This window comes from Coregonus clupeaformis, chromosome 17, assembly GCF_020615455.1.
Source record: "Coregonus clupeaformis isolate EN_2021a chromosome 17, ASM2061545v1, whole genome shotgun sequence".
Classification (NCBI taxonomy): domain Eukaryota; kingdom Metazoa; phylum Chordata; class Actinopteri; order Salmoniformes; family Salmonidae; genus Coregonus; species Coregonus clupeaformis.
Genome location: NC_059208.1, coordinates 3,174,323 through 3,189,456, shown reverse-complemented (window position 1 = coordinate 3,189,456; position 15,134 = coordinate 3,174,323). Strand labels below are relative to the sequence as shown.

At 42.5% G+C, this 15,134-nt stretch overlaps 1 protein-coding gene across 2 annotated transcripts; it reads left to right on the top strand.

The window, feature by feature from the left end:
- Positions 1-7,510: 7,510 nt before the first annotated feature.
- LOC121585969 (transcription termination factor 1, mitochondrial) lies at positions 7,511-10,721 on the top strand. Of its 2 annotated transcripts, none has more exons than XM_041902342.2 (2): positions 7,511-7,604; positions 8,779-10,721. In XM_041902342.2, exon 2 carries the CDS (start codon positions 8,809-8,811, stop codon positions 9,970-9,972), a length of 1,164 nt encoding a protein of 387 aa, XP_041758276.1. In that variant the 5' UTR covers positions 7,511-7,604; positions 8,779-8,808; the 3' UTR covers positions 9,973-10,721. The 2 variants fall into 2 exon arrangements, with proteins under 2 accessions (XP_041758276.1, XP_041758277.1); XM_041902343.2 differs by lacking the exon at positions 7,511-7,604 and adding an exon at positions 7,908-8,227.
- Positions 10,722-15,134: the final 4,413 nt, after the last annotated feature.

The window sequence follows — 15,134 nt, the reverse complement described above, 5'->3', positions numbered from 1 at the left end:
GTTGTGTGTGATTGCTCTTCTGTTTGGTGTTCTGAGCTACGTGTTTCCCTCCGTTGTTTTGGAGAGGTTTTCGCACATGTTAGTGCGCCTATTGTTTGACGCCTGTGTGCGCCTTTATTTCGCCTCCGGGCTTATTGTGCTCGTGTACTACGTGAATATTTCACTAAAGTCTTTTGGACTTAGTTTCTGCGTCCTGCGCTTGATTCCTGCACCACACCCACCTTCAGCACCCCTGACAGCAGCAATGCCTCAAACACTCCAGTGCGGAAATACGGCGCACTGGAAAACAACAAGGCACACGGGTGAAAATATCCCGCCGATACAAAATACAAAGAGCTCCACCGAGCTAATCTAACCTCCACAATAAACAATCACACACAAAGACAAGGGGGCAGAGGGAACACTTATACAGGTACTGAAGATGGGATATAAACCAGGTGTGTGTAATAAACAAGACAAAACAAATTGAATGATGAGATGAGGAGCTCCAGGTTACGGTGGTCCAGACGAGGAACGGGTGTTTCTGGAGTGTCTGGACTTTCCACCGTGGTTGCACCAATGGAAACAGCTAGACAACTACACTGACACTCTCGCGACCACCCTGTAAGAACCCTCTGCGGCCATGAAAAGGTGGGGTTGTGTAGTGCTAACCAGGGAAGACTCAACACACCAGGGAAATCAGGAGACTCAATAATAAAAAAGGTGCCTTGCTCTCTATGGGTCCTTTGAGTAACCATTGTGACTGGTTCTGTAACTTCCCTAACGAACCCTGATCCTAATGGTCGACTGTCAAGTGCTTTGATGAGCAGTGGAATGGATAGGGGAACCAACGGAATACCTAGACTATGAGCTAACGACCTGTCCATAAAGTTCCCAGCTGCGCCTGAATCGACCAGCGCCTTACACTGGAAAACTACTGTGTAATCAGGGAAGGTGACTTGTATGGTGCAGTGTGCAGCAGATGGCTCTGAACGAGTGTGTGTTTGCGCTACCTGGGGTGACGTGAGAGTGCCCTGCCTGCCGCCTCCAGACCCGGAAGAACCCTGACGACAGCGTGCAGTAGCATGTCCTCTCCTGCCACAAGTGTGACACTGGAGCAGTCGCCCTCCATTCTCCCGGATCGCTGCACCACCCAGCTCCATTGGAACTGAATCCGGGTTGAAACGGGTTGAAATGGGCAGGCCCCTTCCAGGACGTCCTCTTGCAGCTAGCAGGTTGGCCAACCGGATGGCCATGTCCACCAGCTGGTCAAAAGTCAACATGGCATCCCGGCAGGCTAGCTCCCTTCAGACATCCTCTCGCAGGCTGCCCTGGAATCTGTCAATGAGGGCTCGATCGTTCCACCCGACCCAGCCGCTAGAGTACGAAACTAAAGGGCAAAGTCTTGCGCGGTCCTTGTCCCCTGCCTCATTTGGACCAACCGCCCACTCTTCCTTCAGGCGGGTGATCGAAGACTGCCCGGAAGAGGCGAGCGAGCGAACTCCCTGTAGTTGTCCAACGCGGCTCCTCCTTCACCCCAGACCGCGTTGGACCACTCCAGGGCTTTCCCCGAGAGGCAGGAGACGAGGGCGGACACCTTCTCCCGCTCCGATGGAGCCGTGCTGATGGTTGAGAAGTAGAGGTCAAGCTGCAGGAGGAAACCCTGGCAGCGGGCAGCTGTCCCGTCATAATCCCTTGGTCGGGATAGATGAATCCCTCTGGGTGCTGGGGTGTTGGTGGTTGCATCCGGTCTCTCAGCTGGTCCCGAAGGGTCGGGTCCTCTCCTCTCCAGGCGTTGGACGACCTGGAGAACCCGATCCATCGCTTCTCCCAAGCTGGCTAGCATAGTTGAATGTGCCACGACTCCAGGCATGTTCTCTTCTCCTGCTTACTCCATGTCTTAGTGTGTGATTCTGTGGTGAGTGATTTAGAAGGAGTCAGGCGCAGGAGGGTAAATCACAGAATAAAAGGTTTATTCTGTAACACAGCGGTACGCAGCAATGCGTCAAACACTCCAGTGCGGAAATACGGCGCCCTGGAAAACGACAAGGCACACGGGTGAATATCCTGGCGATACAAAATACAAAGAGCTCCACCGAGCTAATCTAACATCCACAATAAAAAATCACACACAAAGACAAGGGGGCAGATGGAACACTTATACAGGTACTGATGAGGGGATATGAACCAGGTGGGTGTAATAAACAAGACAAAACAAATGGAATGATGAGATGAGGAGCGGCAGTGGCTAGAAGGCCGGTGACGAAGACCGCCGAAGCCTGCCCGAACAAGGAGAGGAGGCATTCGGAGGAAGTCGTGACAAAACTGAAGCTGGAAAGACTGCAAACTAGCTGCACTTCGTTTCGTATTACCTTTTTTAAATTTACATTTCTTTGTATATGTCCATAAAAATGATGCCAGCTGATTCATGACATCAACTGGCTGACAAACGCTGCCTCCCTTTCTGTCTCATCCCGACTCCCGACACGTTCATTACTATGGGACAGAGGAGAGGCCTGAAGATCACAGCTGCTTGCCTACTGCGCAAGAGACAGAGGCTATAAGTTAGAAGCTTATTATGCATAACCCATCATTAATTAGCTAAATATAAGACTAATACTGCATTGACCTTTTACCTGAAAGAAGTAGACTAGGACCAGTGGCAACCCGTCATTCAGGGCAGGTGGGGCCCCACCTGTTTAGCTAGAAAAGTACAAAAATAAAAAATACATATTTTTGTTGTTGTTGCCTGTTTTGCATGTTATTTTGGCATTAATACAGTGGGGAGAACAAGTATTTGATACACTGCCGATTTTGCAGGTTTTCCTACTTACAAAGCATGTAGATTTTCTGTAATTTTTATCATAGGTACACTTCAACTGTGAGAGACGGAATCTAAAACAAAAATCCAGAAAATCACATTGTATGATTTTTAAGTAATTAATTTGCATTTTATTGCATGACATAAGTTTTTGATACATCAGAAAAGCAGAACTTAATATTTGGTACAGAAACCTTTGTTTGCAATTACAGAGATCATACGTTTCCTGTAGGTCTTGACCAGGTTTGCACACACTGCAGCAGGGATTTTGGCCCACTCCTCCATACAGACCTTCTCCAGATCCTTCAGGTTTCGGGGCTGTCGCTGGGCAATACGGACTTTCAGCTCCCTCCAAAGATTTTCTATTGGGTTCAGGTCTGGAGACTGGCTAGGCCACTCCAGGACCTTGAGATGCTTCTTACGGAGCCACTCCTTAGTTGCCCTGGCTGTGTGTTTCGGATCGTTGTCATGCTGGAAAACCCAGCCACGACCCATCTTCAATGCTCTTACTGAGGGAAGGAGGTTGTTGGCCAAGATCTCGCGATACATGGCCCCATCCATCCTCCCCTCAATACGGTGCAGTCGTCCTGTCCCCTTTGCAGAAAAGCATCCCCAAAGAATGATGTTTCCACCACCATGCTTCACGGTTGGGATGGTGTTCTTGGGGTTGTACTCATCCTTCTTCTTCCTCCAAACAAGGCGAGTGGAGTTTAGACCAAAAAGCTATATTATTGTCTCATCAGACCACATGACCTTCTCCCATTCCTCCTCTGGATCATCCAGATGGTCATTGGCAAACTTCAGATGGGCCTGGACATGCGCTGGCTTGAGCAGGGGGACCTTGCGTGCGCTGCAGGATTTTAATCCATGACGGCGTAGTGTGTTACTAATGGTTTTCTTTGAGACTGTGGTCCCAGCTCTCTTCAGGTCATTGACCAGGTCCTGCCGTGTAGTTCTGGGCTGATCCCTCACCTTCCTCATGGTCATTGATGCCCCACGAGGTGAGATCTTGCATGGAGCCCCAGACCGAGGATGATTGACCGTCATCTTGAACTTCTTCCATTTTCTAATAATTGCGCCAACAGTTGTTGCCTTCTCACCAAGCTGCTTGCCTATTGTCCTGTAGCCCATCCCAGCCTTGTGCAGGTCTACAATTTTATCCCTGACGTCCTTACACAGCTCTCTGGTCTTGGCCATTGTGGAGAGGTTGGAGTCTGTTTGATTGAGTGTGTGGACAGGTGTCTTTTATACAGGTAACGAGTTCAAACAGGTGCAGTTAATACAGGTAATGAGTGGAGAACAGGAGGGCTTCTTAAAGAAAAACTAACAGGTCTGTGAGAGCCGGAATTCTTACTGATTGGTAGGTGATCAAATACTTATGTCATGCAATAAAATGCAAATTAATTACTTAAAAATCATACAATGTGATTTTCTGGATTTTTGTTTTAGATTCCGTCTCTCACAGTTGAAGTGTACCTATGATACAAATTACAGACCTCTACATGCTTTGTACGTAGGAAAACCTGCAAAATCGGCAGTGTATCAAATACTTGTTCTCCCCACTGTACGTGTCACATATCAGTTTGCAAACAATGTTGTGGTTTTTTAAATCAATGAGTTAATAAAGCCGCATACAAACATGGTCTCTTTTTTGCTTTCTTGAGTAAGGCAGCTCCAAAATGCAGGTGTTTCAGCCTAGCTCAGTGCTTTCTGTGGTGGTGGGGCAGCCAGCGGAAAATACGGAGTGTAGGGGTTGGTAATGTTCTCTAGTTGCGCCGTGATTGGCTCAGTGTTCTGTCACTCATGGGGACACTACGTCACTACGGGGAGAGCTCGAATATTCAAGCCCCTTGGGTGCTGCCATAGAGTTACATTAGAAGTGCCCTTCCAAGAAGGCTCAAGGTCATTGGCCACAGATAAAATGACGTCAAATCACGTTATATCTACCGTAGCTTTGATTGGACTGATCATGTCAACATCATACTTTCAAAATCTTAGCTAGCAAGCTAGACAAGCAGTCATCATCATGAATCAAGTCAACAATCTACTGGCTAATCCTTTTCAATCCTTGTCATATGAAGATACATTATAGATAAAACATATCGCTGCTCATCGGCCATTGGACATAAACATTACGCAACAAGTTGGAAGTCACAAATTCAACAATGAGAGGTTTGAGAGGAATCAGTGGCTAACCGCAAGCGTTGGAAAGCAATCACTAGCCTGTGGAGTAGGTGTGTGGTCCAAGTCTGGGATTAAGGGTTTATTTTCCAAGCTTAAAAGGATAAACATTCGCATGCGACACAATGGGCCAGAAAAGGTTGAATACATTGGCAATGCTGTCAATCCAGCATGACTTCTGCTACGTTTCAAAACAACAGGAAACTCGGAACTGGGAAATCTCAGACTTCAGTGAGTTCAAGACAACTGGGGACTTGGGGGAAAAAAACTAGATCCGACTGGGAAAATACGTTTTGAACGGTCATCCAACTCGGAATTCTAAGTAGGGAACTCTGGCCACTTTCTAGAGCTTCAACCTGAAGATCACTGACGTCATGATTCAACCTTGTTTTTTTCAGAGTTCCCAGTTGTCTTGAAAGCACCATAAATCCAGAGAATGCCAGACTTTGATGACAAAGTTTGATGACAAAATTTGCCCACAAGAAGGACCGCCGATCCACCTTCCTGTTCAAATGAGCACAGCACAACAAGGTGTCCTAAAATGTATTGTATACTGCTGCATAAATGATGTAATATGCCAGGGAGATATGTATACTGTAGCTAAGAAAGTAATACTAAGTGTATGTTGTGTAGTAAGCTGTTAGTAGCCCATGTACCTCACCCTAATAATTTGGTCCCTTTCCCCCTCATAACTTCGCCTACTGTTCTGACTTGGTGGTGCACATGTAGCTTATAGCCTGTTTTAGAGAAATGTAATCATTGAATATTGTAAGAGCTTTCATTGTCTGCTTATAGCCCCCTTTATTTATCCTACGGTTCTGACTTGGTGTACAGGGAGAATACTGTAAGAACGGCCCATGTTCTGAATTATGTCGCTGTACATTTCAAAAGTGCTGAGCAAATAGTTATATTGACTACATCTGTCCTAGCTCGCTCATAAATGTCTTAATCGAAATTACGGATTGCCTCTTATCCGCTCGTCGTCCCCTTATGCCATAGTTTGTACATCCCAATTGTAGGTAGAAACCACATTTGTTTAAGCAAGTCAGCTATATCAGCTATGTTTTTTTTAAAGGCAGTAAATGAGGCTGAATTAACTGTTTCGCTGCCAGACAAGGCTCCGCTGATAGCCAGGTGTAGCAGTGGTGAGGATTCACGCCATGGTCTTCAAAAGAAAGCTCTGCTGTTGGGACAGCTTAATGTAGGCCCTAACAGTTTGTGGGCATCGTTTGTCACCATTATAGTGTAAATAATGTATTGTTTAGTATTGTGTTGTGTAGTGGCATTGCTGGCATGCATAAAAAATCAAATTGAGCTTTAACCACCAAAATTGACATGCTAAAATTGGCACTGGCTAGGACATCTATATATAGGGCAATATATCAATCTAGAACAGGATTATCAATTTTGGATGCAATTTGAATGGAGTTGATGGAGAGAGAGAAAGACTGTGAGAGAGTGCTTGCCCCTGCAGTGATTTAAAGCAACGATATTCGAGTGATAGGCTGTTTTAAAACTCTGCAGCTGCAATAAAAAATTAAACATCTTTATAATTAAAAAACAAGGTGACCCCCAAAAGCCAGATGGAGATGGGTAAATTAGAAGCACATTTGGTCTTTATATTACTGTAGCATAGGCTATGCTGTAGCAAATGTAGGCCTACCTGTCACAAGAAAAAAGTTACCATGAAGAGATGATAGGTCTACATCCATTCTGAACTATGCTCCATACTGAGATGGGTCTGTCCCAATTGAGCGTTGATTCATCATGCAGAGGCCGTAGAGAAGACAGATTTAGACATTGCATATCATTTAACAGTTCCATTTCACACCATGCTGTTCATATAAATAATTTATTATAATTTACCGGTTTCTCGCAGTAATTTATCCCGGGAAGGGCAGTGGTTTTGGGTGGTAAATCCCGATAAATCTCGGTAACCAGGTTCCCGCCATTCAACCCTATACATTGTACCCCTTGAAAACCATGATCAACAGTAAAACACTCTTGATCCATTCTAACAAAAATATAAACGCAACATGCAACAATTTCAAAGATATTACTGAGTTACAGTTCATATAAAGAAACAAGTCAATTGAAATGAATTAATTAAGCCCTAATCTATGGATTTCACATGACTGGGCAGGGGTGCAGTCATGGGTGGGCCTGGGAGGGCATAGGCCCACCCACTTGACAGCCAGGACCACCCACTGGGGAGCCAGGCCAAGCCAATCAGAATGAGTTTTTCTCCACAAAAGGGCTTTATTACAGACAGAAATATTCCTCTGTCATATGGTAAAGAAAGCCAATTATATACATCTGACAGCAAATACAGAGTGAATTACATACACGTGTATAAATACCCGCCAAGGAGGCAGGAATAACGCACATATTATGCTTACCACTACACACTTCTTAAAGAAATAGAATGGCGCCATCCAAGGACTTCTGGCGCCTTCTAGCGTATTGCTATATATTGCATGGCATTACAAACTGCACATCCACCCCCACAGCAATAGAGTGCGCTAAAGGCTTTACGGAAAATGAATGTAAACAAACTGCCTGCTTGTTCCTCGTTCGTTGGTAATTGAAAACTGTGGTTGAAGAGAAACCAAACAAAAGAAGGGTGAGCTGTTATTAAGACAAATAGCTAACTTTTAATAATGAGTTGGTTAGTAGCTAGCTAGTTACCGTAACAGTACACAAGCAAATCAATGTATTTAAAAAGCATTTTCAATGTGGTACAAAGCGCGCACTGTCAATGTTAGAGTAGACCAAATGTGTCAGGTTGGTAAATGCATAACTTACAGTAGCTAAGGACAAACGTAAGTAACGTTAACTGTTTTTAGCAACGCTAGTATTTACACAATACTAGCGTTACTGGGAATTCGCCTGCAAAAAAACGGATAGTCTGCCGGAAGCTAGAAGTTAAGTAGCATTCAATTTAAACTTAGCCGATTGTCCGTAGGGTTGGTCCTTATTATGCAGGGGGAAATTAAGAAAAATCATCTAATAGAACATAAATTAAACAAACTTTCCAAACGTGGGTCTGTTGTAGACTCACCTCCTCTCTGCCTACCAGCCTTTTCTTTTGACGTGAGATAAGCAGAGAGGAACTGACCTCGCTGAGGAACTGCATGGGTCTATAGACCCACGTTTGGAAATTCTGTTTAATTAGAAGTTCCATTAGATGTTTTTTTCTCAGACTCCTCCTATGCATATGGATCAAGCCTACAGACAATTGACAGAGTAAGTTGAAATAGAATTGTATTTAGCTCCGTTTTTTTGCAAGATAATTCCCAGCAAAGTCAGCTAGCTAGCTAGCAAGCTAAATGCTTGCTTACATTTAGCTAGCTAGGCTAAGTTATAGCTAGCTACTAATCTCCAGGAAACACTTAAAATAGATTGTAAACACTAGATAGCTTGGTAGCTAGTATATGTGGGACTGGTATTGATGATTATAGCTAGAAGCTACTGCAGCGCTGCTGAATGTTGCATAACTGTGAGGTCCTGTTTTGAATTGTTATGAAATGTTGTTATTCCTGCCTCTTATGGTTGCCTTTCACTATTCCACTTTGTCATGCCATGAACAGCCAACAAACTGAGGGCCTAGAAAATGACTGAATTCTCTGCACAGCTCTGTTTGGAGAAACCACTTTATAATATCTCATTCTGCTTAGAGAATGCACAAAGTACCTTGACTTTGATCAGTATCATTAATGAGTTCAGTAGACTTTCATTGTCTACTATCATTTCACTGGAGGTAGAATTTATTGATAATATCTTGTATTTTTTTCTAGGTCTGATGTCATGTTTCAACCGTGTTGAAGATGACATTAATGCCGGGAGTCCGGGGTCTGCTAGGCCTTCACAGAACGCCTGTACCAGCTTTTAGCCGCTTTGTCTCATCTCCCGTCCACCTGACCTCAGTCTGTCTTCCCAGGGGGCTTTGCACCATCACTCCAAATGTCAGTCACTCGAAGCCTTCAGTGGGACCTGAGAATGAGTCCTTGCTGGAGAGCTTGACCTTCATGGGGGTAGACGTGAAGATGGTGCGCCAGCGCCAACCGGGAGTGCTCCGCAAGGTCATCACCAATGAGCAAGGTCTGGCTCACTTCCTCCATAGCAAAGGCGCCAGCCGCAAAGTGGTGGCCGGCATCATCTCCCGGTACCCACGCGCCATCACTCGCTCGGGTGAGCACCTGGAGCAACGCTGGGCGATGTGGCGGAGTGTCTTCAAGAGCGACAGCGAGATCGTCAGCATTCTGGACCGCTCGCCCGAGTCCTTCTTCCGCTCGAGCGACAACGACAACCTGGAGAAGAACATCGTGTTCCTGGGCTCGCTGGGCCTCAACGCCAAGGACCTCCACCGCCTGCTGACCACAGCGCCGCGGACCTTCTCCAACAGTGTCGAGCTCAACCGCCAAATGGTGGAGTTCCTGGAAGACGTGTGTGCCGAGTTGGGTGGAGAAGACCCTGGGCAGTTCGCCAAGGCGGTGATTTCCCGAAACCTCTACATCCTCATCCGCAGCACCAAGAGGGTGAAGGCAAACATTGACTTCATCAAGGTGTCTTTCAAGATGAGTGATCTGGAGCTGCTGGCTCTGCTGCAGGGTGCCGGGGCAGAAATCCTGGACCTGTCTAACGAGTACCTGAAGAGAAACCTCAAGAGGCTTCAGGAGAAGCTGGTGTCTCTCGGCTGTCGGAAAGTCGACGTCAAGAAACTGATCGTCTGCTACCCCACTGTGCTGTTCATCGGGCCGGATACGCTGAGTTCCAAACTGGACTGTCTGTTAAAGGGAGGGATCACTATGAAGCAGATACTGGAGAAACCTAAAGTCCTGGAGTACAGCACGCAGAACATCACGGGGCGACTAGAGGAGCTGCATAAGCTCCGGTATGACTTTGAAAAGAACGGCATCAACATTCTGGACTCTAGCCGAAAACGGTTCGATGCCAAGTTGGAAAGACTGGCTCTCTCGTCAGAGGAATGAGTTGTATCAACGTTTGGGTTATGCTTAGAATGAATCAGACAACTTTTTGCACTAGATTTTTTGCCATTGCTACCTGAAGCATGACCTCTACATATCACTGTCCTACTCCTAAACTATAAGATTTGATTGTGCATAGCTGTAATAAGCAAGGTATACGATAGGTAAAATCAAGTCAATGATAAAGAGGATTGTGTCAGTATCAGGAAACATTTATTTTAATGGAAACCAAAAAGAGTAAGCCTATGTAATGTAGTGTCATCATATTTGATCCATTATTTGGATTTTTACGAAAGCTAACGAACTGTGTATTGTAGTACTGTGTCAATGTATTTCTCGTGATTGGTTTTGAAGCACCTTAGTGAACTTCGATGCCTTCAGTTCAAAGGAAACACCACCCTTACCAATGGTTTTACAGAACTGTGAACTGCCAAGAGGCATCAAGACACTGTTTTCATTGTCCGATTCTCAAACTTCTCTTTTGCCAGATGAGTTGTCCGATGAGAAATCAATCAAAACCCCTTCTTCCTGGCTTATCTGCCTGAATTAATGAATATGAAAAAATAAGGATATATTTTACCGAACAAAAGGTTTGGAGAAGGTTATTTGAATAGCATCACAAAATATGATGCATTAGGTTTACAGTAAGTAATAGTTATATATGTTCTCTCTTTGATGCAATTGTATGCCAATGAACGGTAATAAAATATGACAGTTCATACTTTAATTAAACCTATGGATTCAAAATGTCACTTTCTGTATTTTGAAAGTTCTATATCTTGAATTGAGTGCATTTATCTGTAAAACTCAACCTGTGGAGAGAGTCTACCTGCTATTAATGGTATTCAATATAATTTTGTATCCATCTTCTACAGTGAAAGGCTACAGTTCAATTTTGATTGAATTGAGCAATGGATCTCATTCTGCTAACACAAAAGAATGAGAGAGGGAGATTCTCATTTGGGCAAAAGACCGTCCTCAGTCCTCTCTCCTCCGTGACCCGGAAACCGATAAGTGGTCGAGGAGTGTGTCAATTCGTTAGTAGGTGGAATAAGTACCCAATTGTCATACATGAATAAAAGTAAAGATACCTTAATGGAAAATGACTTGAGTAAAAGTGAAAGGCACCCAGTAAAATACTACTTGAGTTAAAGTCTACAATTATTTGGTTTGAAATATACTTAAGTATCAAATCATTTAAAAATCCTTATATTAAACAAACCAGATGGCACCATTTTCTTGTTTTTTACATTTACGGATAGCCAGTGGCATACTCCAACACTCAGACATCATTTACAAATTAAGCGTTTGTGTTTAGAGTCTGCCAGATCAGAGGCAGTAGGGATGACCAGGGATGTTCTCATGATAAGTGTGTGAATTTGATCATTTTCCTGTCCTGCTAAGCATTCAAAATGTAATGGGTACTTTTGGGTGTCAGGGAAAATGTATGGAGGAAAAAGTACATTATTTTCATTAGGAATGTAAAAGTAAAAGTTGCTCCCCTCCTCGATAGCCAACTTTCATTGAGGATACTCGTGTATGCAGAAGTTTTGACCTCTGACACACCCACTTTGAATCAGCTTTTGTTTTGTCAGAGGAGAAAAACATGCACACGTTTAAAAACAATATGCTACTTATTGTTTTATCTATAAACATTTATTTTGGGATCCACCCCTGTAAACGTAATTTGCCTAATGACTTGCGAGTGGAGAAGGACCGTCTCATTTCAAGCAAGTGCATTTCCATCCACGTTCACTCTCCTCGCAGACTCTCCGATTCATTTGGACCTTTTTCAAAAGGAGGCGAGAGAGGACACAGGAGGTGAGCAAATCTAATTCATAAAAGGCCAGAGAATAGGACAAACTTTTGCCAATGGTAGACAGGCCTCCTCTGGTGCTGGAATCAGGTACTACAGTAACAAGTCAGATTATTTCAACCCAACGCTTTATGATTGCTTTCATAAATGTGTTATGATTGCCTTACGTATACCCCCTTCAACTAAAGTATTACCAATGGGGTAGAATTGATCATATATGATCTTTTGCAAGGACATTTCTGAGAACACAAGGAAGAATTGGATCAAGAAAAGGTTACAAGTACTTTACCGCTACTTGTCAGAAACTTTACAACTAAAAGCCGAGCTGGGTACAAGAGTAAATCATTACCCACAGCAATTAAAGATTACATTTTAATCACTGACTTAAGGGTTTTATAACATGCCCTTTGATTGTCATTAAAGTAGATTCGATTGTCATTAAAGTTGAATTAGCAGACTAATATGACACCAACTGTGTATATTTGAATTATCTAAATGTTCATGATATATTCCTCAATGACTCTAAATTATGTATTTGTTGAATTTCTACTAAATATGAAATACTACATTTCATTAACATTCTTATTCAGTCTTTACAAGGAATGACATCCCATATCCCACTGGAAAGGCTTTCTATGATACTTTCTTTTACCTTTGAAAAATTCCTCTGTTAACTTTACCATGACATCACTTTTAGAGACACCTTTGAGGGGCAGATCTGGATGAATCCAGGTTCACTGGCGTCTTTACATTTTCCAATAGAGAAGTATGGGAAGAGTCTCTCATTGAATATGTCTTTGTGAGTGTAGATTTTTTAGGATCCTGTGGTGTGCACTGCAGCTGGAAACAACTATAAAGCATAATAATGGGCGAGTGTTCTCCTTAGCTTGTAAGGAGTCTATGGACAAGGAATGAGTCCTAACCGCTAATGTTAGCATTAAAAAAAACAAAAAAACAATTGAAATCAATGAACCCGATATCAACATGTTTTAAATGAATGCCCAAATAATCTCAGAGATACTTCAAACCAAGTCATTGAGCTACACAATACCTTTCAGAAGGTTTTGTTGTGATTGGGTTTGTTTACAATTGTGCCTACTGTCTATAAGGTTTTTGGTCAAATTAGGAGTAGCACTTATCAATTAAGAGTATTCTTTGATAAATTGCTAATCCAATATGGCCGCTTGATTCCATATTTCTACATGATCATTGCATGCATTCATGATGCACATTGGTGTGTTCCAGTACAATTGTACTTGGGTTGAACTAGGCACCAAGCTTCTTCCAGCTATTCATGAACACCATCCATTCAAATATTGAGACGTGATTTTTAGGCCATATCGTTTATGTGTAAGAAGAGTCATTTCTCTGTATCAGTAACAAACAGATACTATGATATTGAGAAATAAAATATATTGGACATACCTCATTTGGATGCTTTTGTAGCTCTCGCAATGATAAGACAGAGAAAAACTGAATTTTAATGATATTATGCTAGAATATAGTCAAGAACACATTGGAATATCCTATGGCGACAACAACCGATTAAACCTTAGACAAGGAATAAAATCCAAAGCCATCATCATCATAGATTATATCCCAAACGCTGCAGTAATGTATCTCTATTCTAATCAGCAACATCTCCTTGGGGAGTATAGGTCACCCACAATCATATTGATTGCACTGCATGTTGTGGTGGTGATACTGTAAGATTATCTCATCCTTACCCTCAAACTAAACCGCTAGCATTGCATTTCCGTTATCCTAACTAACAGATGCAACATGCAGTCCCCTGTAGCTCAGTTGGTAGAGCATGGTGCTTGCAATGCCAGGGTTGTGGGTTCATTTCCCATGGGGGGCCAGTATGAAAATGTATGCACTCACTAACTGTAAGTCGCTCTGGATAAGAGCGTCTGCTAAATGACAAAAAATGTAAATGTAAAATGTTTGCAGTCTAGTTTTGGGATTACTGTGTATATACCTTCAGATAGCGCGCAAATCCTGCTTCTTTAAGTCTTGTTCCAAAGTAGTGATACTTGTTGTAAGAGATGAGATTTGGTTGTGAATTATATTCATTTCTATGGTCATAGTATCACTCTTCTGCTGCTCTTCCTTCCTCAGCTCACCTAGTCTGGCCTTCTCTTCATCTCTCAGAAACTGGTGAAGCTTCTCAAACTCCTCCTTTATCTGCCTCTCAGTGTCCACCAACCGTGTCTATGACAATGAAGCATTTTAATTAGCAAAAATAACTGGTTGGGGCTGGAAATATCAAGATTTTGGTAGAAAGGTAGAAAAATTGAAGAATTGATAGAACATTTCAGAACAATTATTAGAAAACACATTAAATTAACCAATTAAAAAAGTATGAAGTAAAAAAGTCTGTTCAATTTAATTCAGATAAAATACTATATTTGTATTTTATTTTGTGGCTTTCATTGCCAATACACTTACCTTTGTGTGATGAACAATATGCTTGTATCTTCTCTCAGTCTCAGTACATTTCTTCAGCTTGTCCTGCAGAGGCTTCAAGTCCAGCTTCAGCTTTTCCTGTAATACATTGTATGGGTTGTTAATATAGCCCAACCTGGTCTCAGAGCATTTCATATTATTCTGTACATAAATCCGCAACACTCCATTTAGTATGATATGTTCTGTTTCGTATGGTATGTATTAATTTGTGGATGTCCATCACCCTTTTTGTATGATATGTTACGAATTACAATCCATATTATATGTTAAGAATTTGAAAAATGTACAATATGCTATCAATTTTCAAAACGTACAATATGCTACGAATTTTCAAAACTTACAATATGTTACGAATTTGCTAAACGTATGGTATGTTACGAATTCTAGCTAGGTGGCTAATGTTAGCTAGCTTGCTAAAGTTAGAAAGGCTAGGGGTTAGGGTTAGGGGTTAGGGTTAAAGGGTTAGGGTCTGGTGAAGGGTTAGCTAAAAAGGTTAAGGCTAGAGTTAGGGGAACAGTTAGCTAACATGCTAAGTAGGTGCAAAGTAGCTAAAAAGTAGTAAGTAGTTGAAAAGTTACTAATTCGCTAAAATGCTATAGTGAGATTTTAACTCACAACCATTGGGTTGCTAGACATTCGTGTTATATGCCTACCCATCCACCCCGACCAACCACCTTACTTTGGTTTTTTTTTCCTTAAGTAACCATCTGTCTTATGTAACCATATGAAACGTAACATATCATACTAAATGTAGTGTCTCAGATTTATGTACAGAATAATACAAAATGATTTAAGTCCAGGTTGCAACGCCATATAACATTCACATTCACTGGTCACTTCATATACTGTTTATACAGTGCCTTCAGAAAGTTTTCACACC